Genomic DNA, 24,897 nt, shown 5'->3' with positions numbered 1-24,897 from the left:
TCTATGAGGAACAGTCTGGCAGGAAAGCATAAAGGCATGGCAGCTTAGCACCTTCAGCACTGCGGTAATTACATTTTTGTGGTAGGTCAGTGTGACATGGGTGACCTTATTTCCAGCTTGTGCACTGATGCTGGCAGAGTGAGGCTGTTTCCCATGCAGGTGTATCTTTACGTGTGATCCTTGTTAAAGAAACACTACATAACAGGGCATCTGTGCATAGTCGCTGTCAAGCAGATACCTCATTAATTTGGATTTTGTTCATTCATCTTAAATCTCCATTACCTGTGAGCGGACCAGCATAACCACTACAAGCTCATGCTGTGGCAGCCAAACTACCAACAAATCTAGTAAAGCTGTCAAACTGCAAAAACAGAAAATGTGTCAGGCTGTTTATGAGGGGAAATGTATGTAAAATTGCAGGTTTATAACTTAACACTCATATCTTAGAAGTCACTACATAAACAGAGAAATGTGTTGTTATGAAGCTAAAAACCAGGCTGCTGTTCTCAGTTCCTAAAAAGCTGACATTTTGGAGCCATTAGGTTTAAAAGTATCTCTTTCTACACTGTAATGGCTCTGGTGCTGACAGTGGACTGGTAGTGGAAGATGATGAGGCCTCGCCTCTGGCGGTCACAGCTGCCATAAATCTGACTGGGCTGACGCAGGACTGTAATGGAGGAGATTGTTGCGAAGTCAGTGTGTAGCTGGGGAGAAGAAACATAGCGAATCACTGCTGTGAGGAATGAGTTCTTTCATATTTTACAGTGTTGAGGTGAGGAAACAGAGGCGGCTCTTGCAGCAGCTCGCTCCGTCTCGGCAGAATGATGGTGGTGATGCAAGCAGTTTCAAAGTGCTTATGACATGGATGATGGTGATGAAGATGATAAGGTGGAGGAGAGAATGGAGGAGGATGAAGAAGAAGAAATAATGAAGATGATGAGGATTTTAAATGTCATGATTCTGCAGAGTTTGTCAGAAGAAAATAGAGAGCTGCTGTTCCATTAACGTCTGGAACTCTATGCAGTCTATTCAGCATTTCTGTCACTGGTCTCTGTGAAACAAGTAAACACATTCCTGAGTTTCATTTTTTTCGTATTCTAAGACAAAACAGAAGACACTGCAGCCTGCTGGTGAACACAAAACAAACTACAGCTCCCATGAAAAAACTACAAGTGCCACAGCTGAGTAATTTCCCCATTTTGATGATATATTTGTATTTTTAGTTATTAATGTCGATGCAAATCTCAATAGGCTTTTAAAGGAAAAGAACCCGGAAATTGCGGTTCCACCTCGGTCAACGGTCAACAGCTAAGCCCCGCCCCCCCGCAGTTACCGTTGCTGTGCCTGTCAAGATGTGCGTTTTCTCATAGCTGATAAGCAGTTTAAAACGATAACAGGGGGCACATTTACCACTAAAATTCACAGCAACTTTTTATACAGCGGGTGTTCAACTTCACACAAAGGTAAACAAATGCTGGCCCCCCATTTTTAGGCAAAGACTGTTGCTAGCAGAGTAGATCAGATGTAGATAAAGTAGAAGCTAATGCTAATGCTAGGGTAAAACTCTGTTGTTAGCTGACTTGTCAGTGTTTTAGCTGATTCGTTCTAAAATGAGAACTACGCAAAAGGGTCTTAAACATGGATGTAATGCTGAAACATTGAGGCTAACATGTTCCATTTGCAAGATATTACATTTCTATGCACATATGTACAGTATATGCACCCATGTTATAATGTCATTTAAATGCTGTTAATTCTGACATAACCCAGGGATGGTTTGAAATCTTACTATAGAAAAATGTGCTTGGACAGGTAGCACAGTGGTTTTAGTGTTCATATTTTCACACAGGAAGCCTAACTTTTACAAAAGAAAAGGTTTTGAGGATAAGATAGTTTGGCTGGACTTGCTGGAGTGTAAACATCCCCAAACTAAATAAAAGAGCAGGACAGAGCTGCTAACATTACTCTTATATAGCCTACTAGCATCTTGACACCTGCGTGATGAATGTTTCAGTCCTGTATGGGTATTTTCTAACTTGTTACCCCACAAAATAATCTGAAATAGTGATCTAGTAACATGCCCCTTGCCTTTGAGACGAATTAATCTCAGGTTACTACTGTAGCACTAAGATAGTTACCACTCAGGGGTTGGGTTTATCAAACAGTTAGTTACTTTTAACAGCAAAATGTAGATGATAAAATCTGATTTCTATGATTTATATATATTATAAATTCAAAATTAATAACAAAAAGCCTCAGAGTCAAACTGGCCTCTCGTAATGAAATGCAGCTGACTTGAGCTTGACTCTTAGCACAAGCTTTTAACAAACCACTGACTGTCCGTCACACGGGATCTTTTTTTTTTTTACCCTCTTTTATTGATCTCTGCTTTGTGGCTGCCTCAGCTGACAAGCAACAGGACTCTAGCTGTGCTCTGTTGAGTGTCCTATGGAGATTCACCGAGGCATGCCTTCAATTGCTCAGCGCAGTCTTGGCCTCCTCTTAATAGCCTGCAGTGCTCCTCAGTCTGGTCTTCATTAACGTGTTCTTTTTATCCTGGTTGTCATGGACGTGTGCGTGTGTGTGTGAGTGTATGTGTGAATAGGTTATATAATACTTTGAAGAAAAGAAATCTCAAGGACGTGCAACTATCTGAACGCCCTCCCAAATTTATAAAACTTCACAAATAGACTAGAGAAGATGTGTTTACCACATTCACCATATTGGTTTAGTATGTTAGCATGCTAACATTTGCTAAATAGCATTAGAACACAAACCAAAGTGGAGACTGGTGGTAATGTTACAAGTTTTACAGGTATTTCATTATAAGCCATTATGTTCATTACATGTTATTCATCCTGAGGGCAACATGAAAGTCTGCAACAGATTTTATGGCAATCCATCTAATAGTTGATGAGTTATTTCAGTCTGGAACAAGTAGTGGACTGACATTGTTGTCCCTAAAGCCACGCTGCTAAAGTGGCTGAGAAGTATCCACTAATATATTAATATATCAACTAATGTATTGCTAATGCAAAATCGTCACTGTTTGTTCTTGTAAATATATGACATCAGTCTACATATAGACTGTATGTGTATACACAAACACACACAGACACACAGACACACACATACACGTAGTGAGTGATTTTATTTGCTTTATTGACATATTGACACATTTTGTTCTTCTTATTATACATATTAAATTGTAATCGTAATGCTAATAGTTGTATAGTCCCCTTATGTGGCAGTATTGGCTATAATGTTTCCATAATATTCAAGTGGGTATTTATACTACAGTAAACTGAGTCCAACCCAGGGGTCAGGGTCCTCTGTAGGAGTCACGTGATAAATCTGAGGGGTCACAGAACAATTACAGAGATAATAATAAGAAAACATGTTTCTGTTACGCAACATCAGTACACTTATCAAGAACCTCTGACTAGCTGTGTGTGTGTGTGTGTGTGTGTGTGTGTGTGTGTGTGTGTGTGTGTGTGTGTGTCCCACTTGTGAAACCAAACCTGCACCTTCGAAAATATCATAAAGAAAATCTTCATGTGTATCAGCCTCGTGAGTGAGTCATCTAAAGCGTTTCCTGTTGATGTCTGCAGTGTTTTTAGATTTTTTGCTATGATCGTGTGTGTAATAGGATTGCATTGTAATATCCGGGGGCAGGTCCAGAGTGGAGTGGGCGTGCCTGCGCGCTGCTCTCCCTTCCCACCAGGAAAACGCTGGAGGAGACCCACAGTGCCTCTCAGACGCGCACTGCGGAGGGGCGAGCAGGAGGCAAACACCACCGAGGAATAATGTCAGCTTTCTCACGCACCGAGGGACGCTCAAACCACCGGCGCAGCGCAGTCAGTGCATATGCACTGCCTCTGCTTTAGTTCAGCAGACACACATCGCCCTCTTTACCACTTATGCGCTGGTGAAACCGTCCCTGCTGCTGCTGCTGCTTCTGGTCCATCCCCGTCCCCTCCTCCCCTCTCTTCTTCCTCCTCCTCCTCCTCCTCCTGCTGCTCTCTGCCGTCCCGTCGCCAGGATGGACAAGACGCTCTACAGTCCGCATCCCGGGACCAACAAAACCAACTCTTCCTCGTCGGACCGTGGGAAACCATCGTCGAGGAAGCCCGGGAGGACCGGGTCGCACAGCCCCGGCTCCGGCTCCCTGGGCGGCCCGGCTGGAGCAGCAGGCAGCCGGGGAGCTGTGCTTGGGAACAGCATGAATTTGCAGCAGCAGCAGGCGCGCAAGAGGCAGCTGGAAGGAGTGCTGAGCAAATACACCAACCTGATCCAAGGCTGGCAGAACAGGTAAGCACATGGATGGAGTTGGGTGGACAGGGGACAGGGGGCGATAGACGCAGTCACTCTGGGTTCAGGTGTCAGATGGCTTCGTGTTGTTATTTGCCCCGTCCACGTTGCACTTTTGCCACCACGTCACCGCGAGGGGGAGGAGGAGGGGTGAGGAGGCGAGGGGGTTTAAATCCAAAGCCTGCACACATGCTTGTAGGCCTGCTCACGAACTATTTCACTGACTATTATAAAGCAAATGGACACTAATAACTCCAATGTCAGCCAAGAGAATTTATGTGACAGCAGTCCTGAATTCAGTATCTTTTATATTGTATCATGTCGGTGGACATTGTATCAGGGATGTGTTGACCCAATTCCACAGTCATTGTTGAGGCAAGATCTAGTGTTGTTGTTGAGGAAAGTGCCACTATTTTGATAATTGGTGAGCTGTTTTTAGTCATGCCAGTCATGCCAAAAACAAACTGGTTTTGGCTTCTCAAATGTGAGTATTTGCTGGTTTTCTAAGTCCTCGATAATAGAAAATAAAATATCATTGAGTTTTGAACTGCTGGTCTGGAGACATCCAACTTGGGCTTGGGAGCTTATTAAGCAACGGGCAGAAAAAATAATCAACTACCAGTGGTTGCATTAATTGTTAGTAGTGCACTGCCTTTAATATTATGCCCCCTTATTTCCTGGGGCGGGTTGTCAGTAAGACTCGTCTCAGAATTCTGCCCCCAGCATACAGCTGCAACTACAGATTCAATTAAACATTTTGTCAAAGGAAAATTGTGAACAATACCTGCTCAGTCATTGCAGTTGTAAAATACTGCTTAACAACCAAATCTAAGGGATCCTTATGAAAGTGTTTGTATATGTTAAAAACTGTAGGATAAATTCTTATTGTATTTTTGAAATTCTCGAATATTGATCGAGGCCTCAAAAATCCAGTATCAGTGGGGCTAAAAGTACAAGACAGCTGATTACGTTTTGTCGGACCAGCAGTTCAGATCATTAAGATGTTCAGTCAAGTATCGAGTGGCAAATCCTCACAAGTGAGAAGCTGGAACTGGTCGCATTTTTGCACAAAAATCACTGAAACGTTCATCATTGAAACATTTTTTCTGTCAGTTGATTAATCAACTAATCATTGCAGCTCTGGGTCTAAGATTCGTGAGGCTAGGATATATTATGGGGCTGTTGGATTGAATTGTGTGGGTGTATGTAATAAAATGGTAGCTTGGCGTGCGGGACATTCACCCTGAAATGTTTTCTGAGAGCCATTTTCACTGTAGCCTCTGTGATTACGTTTGCCTGTTCCAGGTCGTCGTGGTTAATGATATACTAACTTATTGCTTTTTTTATTGCTTTGAACAGACACGCTGCTCATATCCTGCGGTTGTCTGATATTCCGCTGCTCATGAGGCTCTGCAGCCGCTCTCATAATGAAGAATGTCTCAGCAACAACTGTCGAGATCACAGCAGTGCATTATTGTGCGACTGTACTTCATGCAGCATTCATGGGTTCACTCCCTGCCCTGTCCGATTTACTCAACTCAAGACACTGCTGGATACTGGGAGAGTTTGTTATGGGAAGCTATGAGTTTTTAAGTTCGAAATATTACTCAAGCCTACACTTGTTGTTGTGAAACATCTGGTTGTGGTTTGGTTTTTGTTTTTTAAGAGAATAGAAAGCCTTTTCTTGTGAATTTCCTGTTCGCTGCCAAACTCCTGCACAGTTAGCGTGAATTATGCAGGATCTCTGTTCTGCAGCTGTCGTGTGATTTGGGATCGGAATTCCTTTTCACCAATATGCACACAAAAATTACCGACTTATAACGTCCCATTGTCGCTGTGGCGGTGCTGCAGAGAAGCTGAGGCTGTAGTGTGTGATCTGGGCTGGAAGCCAGTGTATGTGAGACGGGTGGGGTAGTGAGGTGGAGGTGGAGAGGAAGAATGGCTGCTCCCTGCTCTCCCATTAAACTGACAGGCAGATGATCCACTGAACTGCATCTTGATATGCACCCACGGGAATACCTGAGTGTAAGACTCATCCTGGGTGAAAAAGAAAAGACACATGCTCATTTGAAAGAGGGAAAAATGAAGTGGTTGATCCAATGAAACGTAACTGTATTTGACGTCCATGTGGGATTTGGAGTCTTGTCACCTCTGCTCACACAAACACATGAACACACATATATGCAAACAGAAATCATAGAATATAAAGCCTGGGTCGTTACGAGCGGGATCGTGCTGATTTGTAAGTTGAGTTGTCAGCAGGAAGGGATTCAAAGGATCCGTTTGTTCTTTGGGGTGATGATAGCTGTCCCGCTTCAATTTCAAAGTGCCTGGAGGCGAAGCGCTTGCTTTCAAGGAGAGATTCCTTTTGGTTCTTTGACCCTGAGTGAACACTGCGGCCTCCAGCTCAGGTTAATGTGTCCACTAAAGCATCTTTGAAATGTAGCCCAAGAGTGAAAAGTCTCTTTGAGTATGCAATGAGATCAGACTAAATGTTAATGATTTATTGCAGTACCAACCTTCTGTCATGGCTACCGGTTAAAACTATTTTCCTGTCCTAGTCTCCTGTTATGATCAAGATTCTTAACTCATCAGGAGACCGTTTTGATATCTCAGTTCTTCTGAAGGAAGCCAGATTTACTAATCATATTTTGTTTCATGCCGGTGGTTCTAAATATAGAACGCAGGTTGAATGTGACTAATCGAAACGTGATGTTTATCTGTACCTGAAATTAAAACGACTTAACGCTGTAACAGCGGATTAAGATGATTCCTGGTGTCATGTTTTGCATAACAGCTACAAATATACTGCAAATGGAACTGCTTTGAGGCTGCAGTTTAGGTCAGCAATCGCTGCAGTAGGGTTTGTGTTTTTGTTTCTTTCCATTGCCGTTTTAGACTATTTGACATTTGCAAAGCACAGATATTACTGTCTCCTTTGTTTTTGACACGAATGTGTGAAAATTAAAGGCACAAACACTAAATTTAACTGTACACATAAATATTAAAAATTATTAATTTATATTGAGTGTATATTCATTGAATTATGTAAAATAAGAGTTTTTGTGTTTCTCAGCTAATCAAAATGAAAATAAAGTTCTGTTTACAGACAAAATTGATGTAAACAAACCTTTAACAACATCAGAAATCGCTGTATTCACCACGTGCCGTGTACATAGGAGTTTGTGCAAAGGTTAAGTTTAAAAGACAGTAGAGAATAATAAAGTCCATAAGCCTTTGTACCGGTGGAAGATGGTGCTGGAGTAATTACAGTCGGCAGTCACGTTCCATCTTCATCACGTGGAGAAACACATTGTCTGTGTTTGGCAGGCGGTGTCATGGTGGGCAACAGACCTGAGTGGAGCTAATTCTGCCACTGTGTGGGTGGCCATGTGTCAGTGTGAAGTGCTGTTATGTTGTGTGGGTGCTGTGTGTGTGTATGTGTGTGTGTGTGATGAAGAAAATGTGCTAGGTAGCAATTTTTTTTCTGTACACACATATACATACTACACTTGTGAGGACCCTCATTAACATAATGTACTCCTTAACCCCTAGAACTGACATTTAAGTTTCTACTTAAGGGTTTTCATAGAATTTTCCTCTACAGCTACTCAAAGAAATGATCTGTGCAAATTTATTTACATTTCACACAGCGTCCCAACCCTTTTGGAGTCTGGGTTGTACACTTTAACTCAAACCTTAAACTTACTCTAAGTCTAATCTTATGTTAACCCATGTCTTAACCTTCAAACAGTCCTGTGAAGATGCCAAAATGTGCCCGCACTTAACTCAAATGAGCCCCACAAAAGTCCAAATACAGGACACACACACACAACTTATGAATGTTCATCAGGTTAGTGCTGCACTAGAAGATGCTCACTTGAGAATCTCTGTCAGGATTAATAGGTTGACTCTACGTTACATGGCCTCAAGGCCCCCGGACCAGACAATCAGGTTGCCATTGAGCATTTACACAAACACACACCGACTCACACTCATGTACAGACACTCAAAAGATATTTAACGTGCATGCAGTGATTGCATGATATCCCTGCTGAGCCTTGGCCTTTTGTTAGAGATACAAAGACGTTCATGTGTCAGACGAGGTTGGTGTAAGATGTTGGAGCTCTTTTGACTCTAATGTAATGCAGTATACAATAGAGGAGTGTGTGTTCATGTGTGTGTGTGAATGCCGTCAGCTGGTCATGTTTAGTGTGTGATAATTCATATTTTAAAGTTGATTTTGCTGCTGAAGCAGACGATGGGAGGGTTGTGGTTGTAGATGGCGTTTCAGAGCTGGTTTCCAGGGTGATGGTGCAGGAGATGGACTTATTAATGATTATTTTCAAACTGCAAATGAGGTCCAGTGTTCAGCTTTTCATGCGGGAGATATTGCTCTGTTGTTGGGTCATAGTCTCGTTTTCATCTGCACAGCGTGATGAGTGTTTGTGTGCGCCGTATATACAGTAGGTATCCCAACATTTGCATGCAGACCACAGAATCCTGAGCAATCAAAGCTCTCTCATTCCCCTTTTCACATATCTGGTTGTACAATATGAGGCTGGATCTGCGAGGGTTTCGACATGTGTAGATTCTAAATTTCTGTCTTCCTAAGCGGTCAGCAGGGTGGGGAGTACATTGTAAGGGATGAATCATTTCTTTGCAGATGTGCTCACAGGAAAGCAGCAATGCTGTGCCGCTTTGATCAAAGCTGTGAGTCGAGCTAATGCGGCTCTGGTGGGTGTCTCCATGGCACAGAAGAGAAAGAAAACTTAAGATGTTTGACTTCTACATGATTGAAAAAAAGGCTGGTTAGTCTTCTGCTGCCTTAAGTGAATTTGCATTTGCTGTCGTCACGCTCTCTTAACGGCTGTTGGTTGATTTCCTGGTAGCTGCAAAATAAAGGTTGTACGAGGAGTTAACCGACAATCTGCCATCCTCATCATCAGAGTTTGCTGATTGGCCATGTGAGATAGATATATAGGTAGATGGTAAAACTTTCAACATGGAAGTCAACATGGATGATGGAAGGTTTAAGCAGCTGTAGCACAGCCCATTTGACACGGTTGAAAGCTCCATGGCAGGCAAGTAAGTGGACCTTGAGTTAAGATTGCTTTGTTTTTGCTGCACATCCACTGAGAAATGCCTGTCAGCTCCTAAGTTTCTTACCAACTTTTAGCCTGATGTTTAGTTTTCTGTTTGATTGTCAATGCTCTCCTCAGTCACCCTATAGAGAAAAACTTATTCCAGACATGAAATTTCCTCGTTAATCTGTTGAAGTGGTGGCTTTATGTCATTCAGACAGTTGTCTTTTGCTTAATGTTCCTCATACATCTCTGCTGCAAAGTTTAAACTGCTGGAGGTTAGGGGTGGGTGATTTGGCCCCGAAATGATATCATTATTTCAGGGTATTTCTGTGAAAATGATATTCTTGACTATGTGACAAAATATGGAGTACAACTTGCCAAATATTCGGCGATGCTGTGCTGAGCCAATGCAGTTTGCCTGCTCAGTTGTGACCTCAGAATGGCCGTTGCGCTCTCCTAACTGGAGTTTTGGCTCTGCTCGTATTCAACTGGGAGCTGCTGCTTGAGGTGGCGACATAAGTTTGTGGCATCATCTCCTTTTGTTTTTGCAGTCTTCTTGCACTTCTTACATATTACCGTGGCTGTTAAGGTACTCTTTCGTGACTGGTGTAAGGGCGAGGTCTCCCCGTCTTCTTACAGCGAGTCCACATCCCTGTTTCACAATATCCAAAATAAACACTGAATTACAGGAATATTGAACTCAATTTGTCATGTGGACAGAAACAGGATGCTAACGCTGCTGTGTGTCTGCTGGATGTGTGAGAAGGAAACTGTCAAAGCTAACAGGTTAGCTACACTCACTTAATAAGTGGGTATCTCAGGCCTGTGTTTCTTTGAGCTTGTTTTGGAGTTTTTCTGACCCTTCATGGTTAAAGAAGATCTAACGCAGCTTTAAGATGCTCCTTTGATGCTGTGTGATAATAAGATGTTGGGCCTTTGACACTACAACACTACACATTTTATCACTTAACAAGTATAAACCCACATTTCCTGCCAATAACCGGCGTGATTTACTGCCTTCCTGCTGGTCCGATGTTCCTCTGGGCATTTTTGAGAATTAACTGCCAAAAGAGCAGGGAGGAGATGCAAATTCTGCTGACAAGCTATTTCCTGCAGCATCAATGTTGAAGCCATTAGGAAATGGCAGTGTTTCTGTTGATGTGGATAAATGTGCTTGACTAAGCTCTTTTTACAGTGTTATTATTGTTTTGGTGGTGATTTATTTGAATGATATCAGCAAAAAAGTCGGTATCGGAAAGCTCTTTGTTGTTACAGATGTCTATTATTGAGTGGATGAGTGATTACAGTTCAGAGCTGAAAGCCAAGGATAGTTTTTGATGAAAATTCAGAACAGCCACTGAAGTTATATTTAGTGTTTTCAATGCCTGAAAAAGCACAAGTCTATACAGATAGGTCTGAAAATGCTTCTCAAGCTATTTTAATCCTGATTAAACCAGTAAAATCTTTAAAATCATAATATATTTAACAAGAGACATTTACTTTTAATGATATTTTCAACGATAATATGGCCAAATGTGAATATCCAGTTTGCAGGAGCTGTCATCTTAAGGTGACGGTCAGTTTCTCCACTTCTTTGACAACTACAGTCCAAAAGTATTTTAATTATCTGTCCTGTGACATAGGTTAATCTGTGATTTTACCCAGGTAAAATGTTAAAAACAAAGGATTCAACTTCTATTCCAAATATTTTGATTATCTCCTTGGTGATATCTTTTAATATAAAGTTACATTTTGGAGTTACAAAATACTCTTCTATGATCTGCCAACAGAGCTCCTGCCAGGACCTTGTGCTGCCTGGCTTTCCCAAATATTATTCCAGTCTTCCTCAGTTATCTGTACACCTGATTTTGTCTCCCATTTCTTTTTTGATATGGTGGCTTTAGATGGGTTGTTTTTAAGCAGTATAACGAGAGCAGCAACATTGCTGCAAAACTCTGGTGCTCTTTCAATGTTGTTATGTCAGTATATTTGATTTGGCCCAGTTTGCTGCAGCCTCGTGCTTCCAAAGGTGAAAAGTTCACTGTGAGCGCAGAGAGTCTGCAGCCTTGCAGGTCGCATGATATCAGCACTGCTACGACACGAGGGGCTGAATGTAAAGCCCAAGGTTTTGTTATCCAGCACCATCCATCATGTTAAAGGTCTGTTATTGTGGTTTAGCTGCAAAGGCAAGACTGCCTGAAGAGGTCAACGGTAAAAGCCTCCAATCTGCTGACTGAACAGGGGATAAGACTTCATATACGGTACAGCATGTGTGTGTGAGAGAAAAAGAGATGGCTGGATAGAAACTGACGCAGGCAGATTGTTCCCTGGTTGGCTGTGGTCGACATAAATCACCAGCTCTCCTGATGGAAGGGGGCAAGACCGTGAGTGAGGATCAATTTTCAGAGAGCAATATTCACTGCATCCTCTCTGGGGAACCCTCGAGGGTTCATGGGAAAACGCCTGATGTGAAGGATGCTGCACGTGTTCTTTGCTGTCTTATCGTTTGCATATTTAAAGACTAAGGTTAAGGTTCCCAGTGGCATTTATTTTGTAATCATAATTAATAAATGTTTGAGATTTCTTTTGCAGAAAATAGCTCATTAATCAATTAGTAGAATATCAAACAACTATTTAGATTTAATAATCTGGTCTTTTATCAACCAAAAATGCCAAACATTTGCATTTCAATCAATTGCAAACTTAGTATATTTGTATTTTGCAGTATCTTTGGACAAAACAAATAATTTCTAGACCTCACCGGGGCTCTCGGGAACTTCTGAATGGTATTTTTCAGTTATTTGACATCTTGGTACTTTGAGCTAAATGCTAACATCAGTAGAGCTGCAACTATTTTGATAATCAGTCATTTTTCAAGTAAAGATGTCAAACATTTGCTTGTTCCAGCTTCTTAAATGTAAGGATTTGGTGTTCTGCCGTACATTTTGCAGAAGAATTTGCAACAGTTGGCCTGATGGTGGCGCTAGAGGAAAAGTCTGGGGGTCATCAAAGTCACTGAGATTTATCCTGAAGGCACTGTGGACATCTGTACCCAATAGCTATGAATGAATTAATGGAACTGATAACAGAAATTGCACATTTTTATATTATCATTCTCAAAGAAACTGTATTTACTGTGGAATAGTCATGTTTGGATCATACCTGATAATAAGGTTAAAACTTTTGCTGCTACCAGCTCCTCAAATGTGAGTGTGTGCTTTTCTCTGTTTTCTAGCTTTATAAATTTAATGCATTTGGGTTTTTCGTGGTCAGTTGGACAAAACAAGAACTTGAAGATGTCACCTTGGGCTCTGGGAAAATGCAAATGTTGTCATTGTCTTTTGACCTTTTTATAGACTAAATATTAACAGAACAATCAAAAAAATCAGCAGATCAATTGGTGATGAAAATATTTCTTAGTTGCTGTCCTAGATATGTCTAACCATGAATGAATTGGACACAAAAATAGGATGTGTCTACAGACAGTAGATCTGACATGATTAGCCAATTAATTAATTAGTCAGTGGGTGGAATATCAATCTGCAAATATTTGATAATTGTTTAAAACCCAGACATTCAATTGTGCAGATTTGTTGCTTGTCTTTGTCTAAAGTTGTAATCTTTGGGTTTGAACTGCTGGTCGGATAAAACCAGCCATTTGAAGACGTCACATTTGGCTTTAGTCTGTTGATGTGGTGTTACAGATGAAAGAAGGAAGTGGCAGACATTGATACCATGTCAGCGACAGCATGAGGGCAGACTGCTGTTTGAAATCTACGAGACACCTATTAATAAACAGCACATCTGTGAGATGCTGCAGCCGACAGGTGACCGCTCCAGTGTGGCGCTCAGCCGTCACATTCAGCCATGATGTGGCCGCAGGAAGAAGCAGACGCTGTGTGTGAGCTGAGAGCGATGCTGCTCGACAAAGGCCTGATCAATACTGCAGCTTCTGTAATCGCGGGTGGAAAGAGGACATTGATTGTGAACACGGGGAATCTCTGGGAAAAGAGGGCGATGCAGGGCCGTGCTGAACCAGAAGACAGGACAAAGACAGCTGCTGTTTGGCCACTGCGCACAAACATGGAAAGGTCAGCCAAAGCCACCCAGTGCCACTCTGGCCTGTATTGAACTGCAGAACCAGAACAAAGCGTTAAGCGGGGCAGACGGGCTGGTTTCTTGAATGTCATACACAGTCCTCTCTGGCTACAGGAAATGAAATGTGTCTGCCTCTCAGAGTCTTGGGTTATGTGTCTGGCTGTGTTTGAGTCTTCCAGCCAGCGATGAGCGAGGCAGAGATTTAATTATGCAGTGATTGAATGTGATTCATTAATCACAAAGGGGAAAATGTGGGGTTTAATTTCCACGCCTCGAGCTGTGGGTTCTGCTCAAGATGACCGTTCTAATCGCCACCTTGAGTAATTTGGAATTGAGCTGCCGGCTCGATGCTGGCGAAAGCAGGCCTTAATGTGAGCGGAGGGGTATTTTTAACGAATCTTGCATGAGGAGAGCTGTGGTAAATAACATCCTGCAGGCGTCGTTGCATGGGAGGTGAGAAATTTAAGAGTGCTGTGTGTGTTTTACGGCAGCTCTCATCTCACACTCATTCATAACCCTCCTACTCACTTTCTTGCTATCTCCCAAAGCCTGAAAAGTTTGTGCAACAGGAATATAAGAAAAGTTTTATCAGTAAACAAGCTGCAGTAATGAGAACATAAAACAAAATGATGAGAATGCTTCCTGTATTTCCCTCTCCCTTTATTTCTCTCTGGCCTATTACTTTCCTAACTTCCCTCTTTCTGTCTTTGTTTTCCTCCCATGCAGGTACTTTGTGTTAGATCCAGAGTTGGGACAGCTGCACTACTTTGTCAACGAGCAGGGGAAGAGCCAGAAGCCCCGTGGGTCCCTGCCCCTGATCGGTGCCTCGGTAACCCCGAGCGAGGAGGCTCCGCACATGTTCATTGTAAACTCTGTCAACGGAGAGCTGTACAAACTCAGAGGTACGACCCTCGCCGGCCTCAGGCTGTCCGTATATGGCAAAGTACAAACACAGAGTTGAGTGTGTGTTTTATGTTGGAGTCACTTGGTGTGCAGTGTACATACTGGGGGTGTTATGAATGAAGTTTTTCCGTCCAGTATTTGTGAATGCACTGGACAGCTGGTAATGGAAAGCTCTTGAGAGAATTAAAGCTGCAGCGTTTTACTCTTTAAGCTGCTCCAATCAATATTTTTAGACGGACAGTGGATCAGATGACTTTGTGCCATGTGAAAGACGTCACTCGTTGTGATAATCCAACAAGGAATTATTACTAAATGGCAGACAGACACAGTCACACAGTGACGAGCTGGTGAGCATAGTAAAGCTTTTAGCAGCTGAAGAGCCAGATGTTTCCCTCAGGAGTTGCAGGAGACCAAAAACAGAGATAAAAAGAGAGTGAATATTCATCAGGTGGCCAGAAATACGACTCCAAATTAACGATCATGTTGCTGCGGGACTGTTGAATGTGTAAAAATGCAGCTGTTTGCCAGTGATTGTTACAGGCTCTGCAGCTCCCCTCAGGTCTATGAAGCATTTTAGCGTTTTTAAGCTCATTGGTTTGGTTTTACGGCCAGCAACTTTATGCTTCTTTCCGTTGTGGCAGGAAGCTGTTTTCAGTGAAAAAACTCTGATAAACCCACTGCACGCTACTTGCCCAGCACTTAAATACAGACGGACACAGTTAGTGACGAGCTTGGGAACATAGTGGAGCATTTAGCAGCTAAAGAGCCAGATATTTCCCTCTGGAGTTGGTGGAGACCAGAAACAGAGATAGAGAGTGAATATTGGACTTACATTCATCAGAAGGCCAGAATAATGACTCTAAATCAATGGTAATGTTGCTGTGTGACTGCTGGTTGTGTAAAAATGCAGCTGTTTGCCAAAAAGTGTGCTGCATCATCTTTATAAAGTGATAATGTGTCAATGTTGTGTTTACTGCTTGTTTCACTACCCTTAAGTGGCCAAAAAGTCAGTAAATGTAGGTGTAAACCTGTAGGGAAGCTTTATAAATTGCACACATTTAACTGCACTAGATACTGTTCTGCTCTGTTATTGATCAGAAAAGATCTGTTACCTTTAAAATCAAGCTCTTCCTTTTGTGTGTAGAGTAATTTGATGTCACTTTACATATTTGAGATTGAATTCTAACAGATTTACAAGTCGTTTAAGTGTTTTTTACTTCAGTTCATGCCAAAAAGAATAGCTGATCACGTAATCAACAGTTGTAATCATGACTAATCATTTAAGTAATTTATCATGCAAATTCAATTATGTTCAGTTCTATTGTCATTTTAATTGGGTTCAAGGGAACATAGTCTTGCCATTTCAAGATAGTGCAGACTTGTTTACACTGTACACGTGCTGTTTATACAAAAACAAAACAGCAGAGACAAACTAAATTAAGAAAGTTATGCTGCAAACACTGCACACGGGGACTATACACAGGGGAGCAGTCAGTGGTGTGCTGAGTTACAACTGTTCTTCAAATAATCTGTGATCTAGTCTTGTCAAGACTTTGCAAGTATCTAATGTAGGAGTGAATGTTATTTGCTTGATTTTCCTGCATCAAGTTGAAAATGTCTCCCACATCAATGCACAGTTCTGTAAGAACATCGTGTAAAGCAAATGTAACTGAAATATGGCTTTAAGACCCAGTGCTAGACAGAGAGCCTGTAGCCGGTCACTGTGTTGAAGGCCTTTGCTTTCAGTGACCTGTATCCACTGAAGCGGGAGAAACTCCTTTTCACTGTTGCTCCACTTGAGCCGCTGGAATGTCCCCTTACGCTCTCGAGGGGGAGGATATCAGAATAACTTGGCCTATATTCCCCGAATAACTCGGTGATCCATGTGTGTTGAGCTAAAAGGAAACAATGATCACACAGAGACGAAGAAGTGGGGCTGAGTAGCTCACAGGCAGAGGTATTTCCATTTCCAGTGCCTCAGTGAGTCGAGAATAATCAAGGAAGTCATTGAGAGAGAAAAGTGATCTTTTGATGCAGCTCAGCCAGACAAACCCTGTTTTTAGGTTTGACTGGCGCACAACCCCCCAATGACCCAACAACAAAACAGCTCTTTAGATATTCTTACCCTGAAATTAATTGCAGCATTTGTACTCCAAAACTTCAATTTGCTCAAACAACAGGGTTCAAAGTCCCTCAACAGTCTGTGATTAAGATTAGCCGGTACCCTTCAGATCTGGTATTGGTTACCATGGGAATCCCTGAAAGTCCAAACCTGGGGATGAAAAAGAGTAACTTGAAGGTTCAGTTGGGAGTCTTATATAAATTGCGTATCATATCACCGATGGTGTGTCTAAAGCTTTAAATGCCACCTTTGTTCTCAGGTCGATACCTTTTCCCAAGAGGGTTTTGAACATATTGCTTTGCTGCTTAAGAAGACACTCTGTCATGTCCTCTTACCGTCCAACTGCCAAAATCCAGATGGGAAAATCTCTGAGTCGATCAAAATGTTTAAAAGCCCATCAGAGTCAGTCATACCGTGCACTCACAGAGCTTCAGCTTCACAACCAGTTACCAGTGAGTTTCAGACTTTTTTTTTGTCCTGGATTTTGCCTCTCAGGCGATATATAAAAGAGGCCCTGCATGAATGGTGGAGGTTGTTAGTGCTGTATGCAGCTTTTAGGAAAGACTCAGGGCTTAAAACGTCCCCAACACCACCGCGTTTTCTGGTGGGAAAAAAATAGTTTAGCTGCTTTTAATTACAGGTAATTCTCCTGGAAAGACACTAGAACTAATGATTAATGAAAGGTGCAGAAAAAGACAGTGCTCTTTGTAGTCAAGGTAGATGTGAAACATTCTTTATTGGCCTCTAAAGGTTCATCGTTGATATTGGAAATTATAGTTATAACAATATTTATCAAAAAGTATCAGATCTCACAAGGAACTTGCAGGCTCTTATTGGGTTGGTGCATTATAATACAGCAATTTATGAGGCTTCTTCTGTGCAACAATTGATCACAACTCTTCATAATGTTTCTCCATAATGCAAGAATGTCTCATTTGATCCATCTTGGGACTTAACATGTGACATCTAACAGAGCCTTAAATCAGTCTGAGGATCACGGTATTATTAGCTAAAGCAGAGTGATGTAAAGGGAGTATTTCATTATCGCGCAGAGGGAGGCTGTTGTGCCTCGTGTTTTGCTGCTGAGCAAAGGTGAAGAACAGTGGGGATTTAATCATGTCTGAATGCTCAGACGGCAAATTAAGCAATTTATCAAACAATGTCACAATGAGACAGTCAGCCAATGAAATGTCACGTTGTGTTTCAAACTGGCTGATTAGGATTCCTGACACAGTCTTTTTTGTGCATCATAATAATTACAATAATTTTGCAGTCGTTTGATGCCTGTCATTGCAATTGATTTTTATAAGTCTGCCAAGATCACACCTCACTACAAATCTGCCAAAACATGTCTACTATTTGCAGCAGCAGACTATTTTTATTGTTTCCCGTGATGATCCCCCGTTAGCTTTTCACTAACTTGACATTTTCAGTTGATGTGATTATCCAGAGTGACTTTCAGTGAGTGAACAGCGCGGCGTTTATTGTCTTGCTCGTCTGTCTGCAGATTAAAATCATTATTATCATTATTATTGTTCGGTGTAGAGCTGTAGTTGACTCAGAAGAGGGTAATAGTTCTTGTTTTTCCAGCAATCTACATAGAGGAAACACCAGAGCATCCATTTACTGTGATTAAAAGAATAAATTTGCATTTTGGTTTGGCTATACTAAATATAGAGCAACAGCCAGTAGAAGGTTAGTGTAGAAACAGTTAGCATAGCTAGCAAAGTAAAACTAATGGTTTCTACCAGTACCAGCACCTAAGTTAGCATGTCATGTCTCTTTTGTTTAATCTACACAAAATCGGGCACATGTAGTAGTTGTTGTTGTAATTTTTATTCTAAGCTAAGCTAACTGTCAGCTGGTGATAAATGAACCCGTAGCGTACGGACCTGAGAGTAGTATCAATCTTCTCATCTAACTCTCAGAAGGAAAGCTAAAAAGCTTATTTCCCAAAATGTCACGTTTCCATTTCCCTTTTTAATGTAAAAGCATACTTTTTGATCGTACTTGTCGAAAAAAGCTGTTTAGTGCTGTGCCTTACTCCATTTAAACTGGAACAAATTGTGAACTGGAACAAAGAATCACGCGCTCTTAAAAGTGACTTTTCTCTGAATACATTTTCAATGATCCACTTCATACCTTTCCTGGAGTAGATTTTTACTTTAGCACTCTTATTTCTAAGGACAAATAATAGGAGAAACAGAGTCTCCTCTTTGCCTGCTCTTCTCTCATTTTGACATTTATCAAGTCAGTGGCCACAGTTCACTTCCACACATGGTCTTTTGAGACTTTTGTGTAGTTTTCTTTTCATGTGGTTCAACACCACTAAAGTAAACACTCACTCTGCTTAAACATGACATTCAAGTCCCCTTTGCCAGACTGCATAAAAGATTCAAATGAACTGCTCTGCACAACAAATGTGAGGTGCAGCAGTGTGCACCATGAGTGAATAAAAGCTATTAAAAGCCAATTAAACATAAAGTTAAAGCTGAAATTACAACACATTTTCTCCTAGTGTATAATTTCACGTTGCTGATTCAGTATGAATAATTAGGGGGGCCATTGTGTCGTTTTAATGAGGAAAGGCTGGTTGCTGTAATTGCTGGGCCACTCTTCCAGCCTCTCCAGTCCATGTCAGCCTGTCCATTTTCTTGAAGTATATGTTTAAAGTGCCTCGCTCATAATATCTCTCAGCACTTTAATCAAATCAAACTGCTGGTCCAAGCATTAATCCTCAGACGCACCATTATCTTAACCAATAACATCTTTCTCAATGCTGTAATTAAAATGGGTGTAATTAGACGATGATGGCCATGCTATGATTGACTGGAAAGGAGCTCTCTGACTCAGTAGTGTGCGGATATTGCTCACCGTCTCTCTGGGATGGATATTGACATTTAAATAGGATACACAGGCCGGGACGCGTGTCTATTATTGCTCATTTTAAATGGGCAGACGGACCAGCTTCTCATTTCGTTGTTGGTCCCCCCGGTTTCCAGCGCAAACCTCGCGCATTCATCAAATGAATAGAGCTGTCAACGTGTCACCTCCAAGTCTGCAGCCCTTGTGACACAAAACCAGCGTTGAAATTTTCATCAGTATCATAGTATTCTCCCTGAATGAGAACAGCACGTCCTGCTCTCAGCTAAGTAGTGTGGTTATCTCTTGCGTCACCGTACGAGCAGGTGCATATTAGCATAGCCGCATACGGAGGACGCTCTGCGCAGCACTGACAACTAATTATTTTTAATCGCAGCGAGGCTTGTGCGCATCAGAGAAAAATATCTGATTTAGGCGCCTGCTCACTCTTCGGCTAAGTGGCCCCTTTAGAGTGAGTGATTTCTGTGGACGATGACAACAAGAAATAAGTGGGAAGGTTGATACTTGGTATTTTTGGAGAGAGGCAGCTTTGCACAGGTGTTTTCATATGAATACCCTGTTCTCTCCAGAGAGGTGAGCAGCCACTCCCCCAGCACGACTCAAATGCTGCGCTCGTCAAGACTTTCTCGAAACGTCTCATTTTCCCAGAGTTCCCTCCTCATTCAAGGTGTTCTCATGACTGCGGAGGATGTCGGCAGTGAGTGACAAGTGCAAATTGAATGCTCCACGCTTTGAAATGTCTTCCATCAGCGTGCCAAAAAAAAAAAAAAAACAGTTTACACCGAACAGAAGATTTAAAAGTCTCATTCTGGTGGTGATGCAACTCCTGCAACCCAAATCTAATGAAGCTATCCCTCCTCATTATCCAGCCGCTAATGGGGAGAGTGCTGCATTCGTTTACGCGTTTAAAGCTTTTCTCCGGATGAGAATCGGGAGAGGAGATACTGAAAATACTTTGATGACACGCAGAGTGGAGTTTAATTCAGGCGTCTTTCAAACAGTAGTGGATTAAAAGGTTCAGTAGGCTTCAAACGAACCACTTCATACGACATGAGACTAAAAATTCTGAGGATGAAGTCACGCGCTTTCAGACAGTCTCACCTCAAAAGCGTTAATGGACTTGTACTCATGCAAAAAGTGACCCAGTAATCACATTTACGTAGAACTAATTTGCAACCGCAAATACATTTAGAAGGAAATGTAATAAACCAAATTACATTTGCTATTAACATAATGGGGAAGTGTTGTTAATTAAAGTACCTGCAAGCCACAAAAACGCTGTTACTGAATTTAGGTTGACTGACATTGTATTTCACCTACTCGTCGTGACTGCAGCATTCTTCAAGTTCTTTATGGCTCGGTTTAGGCGCTGGCAGCGTTTGGTTCGCGGTCTGTTTCAATGCAGAAGAAGTCAGCTGTAATCAGGATATTTCCCAAACTTGACCTAAGTGTGTTTTGTTGCCTAAATCTAACCACAGTCTGGAGGTGAAGCCTGGACTCTGATGTCACAGTCCTGCACTTTACACGCCCACCATCCACCGCTGTACATAAATGTCGTGTTTCATTCACTCGAGCGTACCGAGGACTTCGCTCTTCTTTGTTTCCTGCCTTCCACAAAAGGCTCGACAGTCCAGTGTGCAGGCGAACACAAACAGTATATGAGAGGGTTTTTTGTTTTAGCTATGCTGCGTGATTCAGAGGTGAGCAGTTTGTGAAAAATATGCTTTTTGAATTGGCTTCAAACCTGACATTTAAAACACTGCAATGCAGAAGTTTGGATCCAAGGTTGTTGGTTTGCTCAGCACTCACTAATCTCACAATTAATGATCAAGTTGGTCATCATGTTTTCCATAATAGTCGAAGTATACATATATATACTGTACATATATATCATATAAAATAAAAGTAATAATTATCGGGCAAATCAGACTACTGTAAGATGCAGCTAAAAAAGGAATGTGTGGAGTTTTGTTTTAAAAGACGACACATGACAACACGTAACATGACAACACAGGATTAACCTTTAAGATAATGTGCATGAATTTCCATCCTTAGACCAAAGAGCTCAGCCCTTTACTACACTATCTCTATATCTGTAAATCAGAGCACCCCAGAATGCGAAGGGGGCTTGACTCACAGTCCTGAGCAGTGTCTGCAGGCGGCCTCACAGGCTGCATACAGCCATAATAACCTCCACCGAGAGGAGACGACAGCCTGTATGTTGTCTGAGAAGCAGGCCAAAATAAATCCTGAAATCACTCACGACTACTCTAAAGCTTAATTGCTGTGATAAGTGCTAATTACACCCTTGTTTAGATCTGAATGAAGCCCGATGTTTGGCAGACCTGAAGCATTTTTAAGTCATGATCTGGAAATAAGTGATGTTTTCCTAGTTTCCAGCCTCATTCTTCTGGGTCTAGTGTGTACGTTCATGCGAGGGTCCGTAAAGACGCAGGAAGTCCCAGTCCTGTTTTTTTTTTTTGTTCTGCAAGGCTGCTCTGAAGTGCTGTCATGAGCCCCTGATGGACCCTCTGGTGAAGCTTGCATCTGCACAGACTTCACAATGATATATTACCCGAAACTATTGTCGGTGACTTATTTTAGTGGATGGGTGTATTTGCAGTGGTGTACATACAAGACCTTGGCAGTCGACCTACCATTGATAACACAGACTGAAGCACACCTTTAAATGAGGCTGTGTGCAGGTGTGCTGACACACACTTTGCCTTTTGTTACTGAGAAGGATCTTTGTTTTAGGTGAGTTTTTATGGTTTGAAGATTTTTTTTTATTAGTTTAATTGCACAGAATGAGCAGGTGCAGTCTTCTGTTGGTGCTTCAGTTAGGATTGACCTACAGACTAAAGTCAGCATCATCAGACCTATCAAAGACATTGTTCTGTAATAATTAGTCAGTGAAATGGGATCAGAAGGATATTCTTTTCGAGTTTGACCTGGAGTGGGTCAGCACAAGCAGACAGTCGGTGTCTCCTTCAACTGGAAGGGCTGCAGCTCGATGTGTTAGTCAGCAAGTCTGGGCTTCAACTGGCTATTTGTGTTTAGATAACAGGGCGTATTGTCTCCGTGCCAAAGGGAAAACCACAAGCACGCAGAGAGTATCAAGCTGCTTCCTGTGCTGCTCCAAACCGGCCAAATGAACTGCTGTTGTTTCTCGAATACTGAATGTTCAATTTAGAAGAAAATGAAGAGGTTCAGATGTGAAATCAGCCCCGAGGACTTCATTCAGAAGGTAACAGGATCAAATGGTCGGGTGAACAGTCGGCAAGTTGAATAATCATTTGGCTACAAATGAGATCACCGAGCAGGTCGTCCTCACTGATGCCTCAGTCATATGCAGCCTTCATCACCCCTCATCCAAGTGTTAGCGGTTTCCTTTACTTCTAGCCTTAAGGCAGCAGTCACAAGTTAAATCAAAAACACTCATTCATTCCACCTTAAAACAGGCTCTGTCATGGTTGTGCTGGTTCTCTGATCATTTTGTGTGACGGTTCAACATTTTGGGAAATTTGCTTTTTCTCTTTCTTGCTTTCTATGCTCACATCATCCACTGCATCTGGTGCAACACCATTACATCTTGTGCAATTTTTAATTTGTTGTATTTTTTTTTATTTTTTTTTTCAGCTGTGCAATAGTACAAACACTGTATTATCTATATTGGCAACAGTATTTTTATAAAGTGTACGTGTTTTACATATACATAGACTTGCAACAGCATTTCTCAAGTGCAATTCAACATATGGCAAGAATATTGGCAATAGTATTTTTAGAATCTGTACAGCTGCTGGTTTTGGTCTTCAACAGATATGAAAGTGGTGTCAATCTAACTCCCTGCAACAGAACAAACAGACATGTTAAACAAATTGCTGAACTCTTCCTTTAACATGTTTAATGTGCATATATCTGATGCTGTCAGGTTCTTTTTGTGCCTTGTGGGCCTATGTCTGTCTTTGTGAAGCCTTGTTTTAAACTTGAAATTACAGGAAAATGCAGCTTTAGCATCCACAGCGGCTGTTGGCTAAAGCCGCTCTTGAAACCTCATGCGCCCACCACCTGCCCTGCTTGCGATATGTTACAGCGTGTGTGAGTTTGTGTCTCTGCCTCCTATCGCGCCACTTCTCCTCGCAGTACACTGTGTTTGCTGTGTCGGTTCAGACTGGTTGAACCTGATCTTAAGCTGTTGGAGCTAAGAATATTTACAGGAGGATTCAACAAATGTGAACTGAATATCTTTAGGTTGATCAGACAAATCTAGACTTTTGAAGACATCACCTCTGGATTTTATTTTATTTTATTACATTTTTGTGACATTTTATAGCCTAAAAACAAGAACCAAGTAAGGAAACAATTAATTGATTAATTTAAAAAAAATGAACAAAAGAATAAGCAATGAAAATAAACCTGCCTGAGTCCAGGTCTTCCTGAGTCATCCCACCCTCCTGTTTTTAACTGTTACATTAGCGAACATTAACGTCTTAATTATCTTTCAAAGCCTTTTCTGCCAAGAACAGACTTCTGGGGCTGGAGCAGCGAATTTATGATTAATTTCTTTATTTTGTTGGCTAAAAATAGTCACATATTTAATATTTAAAGTCTAAGATTCATCCTGGAATCAGCCAATTAAATACCCATGTTCATATATTACCCATATAACTCCTCACAGTCCACTGAAGCTCCCATATTTTGTGTAATCATATCGAGGACATGACCTCAGTGACTTCAGAAATTGTAGTGATTCAGTGCTTCCTTGTATTTTATTGTTTTATTTATTGAATGCTTCTTAAGAAAAGAGGTTCAAATTGTAAACTCTAATGAGTACAGGCGTCTCGCTCCTCTGACGATGTTTAGTGCTTTAATAATTTAAAAGTTCGTCTGTGGAAATAGAAGCCACAGTACAAGAACTGAATGTTAACCATCGGTGGATGTGGAGACACTTTAAGGCAGATGGCTTTCTTCTAACTGCATATTGACCAGGCTGTGAACTCATGTAAGGATTTATCTGTGATTCTCAACATCTTGTGTGTAAAGGAAGTTAAGGCCTCTCATTTTATCAATGTGTTCCTGTTCTGTGTGTCTTTGTAGCCTCCGACGCCAAGGAGCAGCAGTTCTGGATGAGTCAGCTCCAAGCGTGTGCCAGACGTCACTCCGACAGCAGTGCCAAGGTAACACACCCACACACACACACACACACACATACACACATACACACACACACATACAGTAAGTGAGTTGTAAACATGACCCCGGTCCAAGCTCTTGGCGTATGTTCCTGCAGGAAGAGAAGTGAGCGGAAAGCCTTGACATTTCCTTGGAGAGTCCTGTTGTGTGTGTGTGTGTGTGTGTGTGTGTGTGTGTGTGTGTGTGTGTGTGTGTTTATAAATGCGACAGTTTCCCATTTGAGTAAACTCAGGTCAGGGTCATGAGTTCAACAGTTTGCCCGTCTGTGCACAGGAGCAGATCCTTCACCAGGTGAAGACC

At 41.7% G+C, this 24,897-nt stretch overlaps 1 protein-coding gene across 1 annotated transcript in view; it reads left to right on the top strand.

The window, feature by feature from the left end:
• Nucleotides 1-3,750: 3,750 nt before the first annotated feature.
• osbpl10a (oxysterol binding protein-like 10a) overlaps nucleotides 3,751-24,897 on the top strand; it is a 67,710-nt gene continuing 46,563 nt past the window's right edge. Inside the window, exons 1-3 of the mRNA XM_076755171.1 lie at nucleotides 3,751-4,311; nucleotides 14,223-14,398; nucleotides 24,502-24,581. Coding sequence (XP_076611286.1) covers nucleotides 4,043-4,311; nucleotides 14,223-14,398; nucleotides 24,502-24,581 — 525 coding nt within the window. The 5' untranslated portion in view covers nucleotides 3,751-4,042. The remainder of the gene's footprint in view (nucleotides 4,312-14,222; nucleotides 14,399-24,501; nucleotides 24,582-24,897) is intronic.

The sequence above is a fragment of the Chaetodon auriga genome, chromosome 17, assembly GCF_051107435.1.
Source record: "Chaetodon auriga isolate fChaAug3 chromosome 17, fChaAug3.hap1, whole genome shotgun sequence".
Classification (NCBI taxonomy): Eukaryota; Metazoa; Chordata; class Actinopteri; order Chaetodontiformes; family Chaetodontidae; genus Chaetodon; species Chaetodon auriga.
Note: the sequence above shows the minus strand (reverse complement) of the source record. Positions and strands in the feature narration are given on the sequence as shown.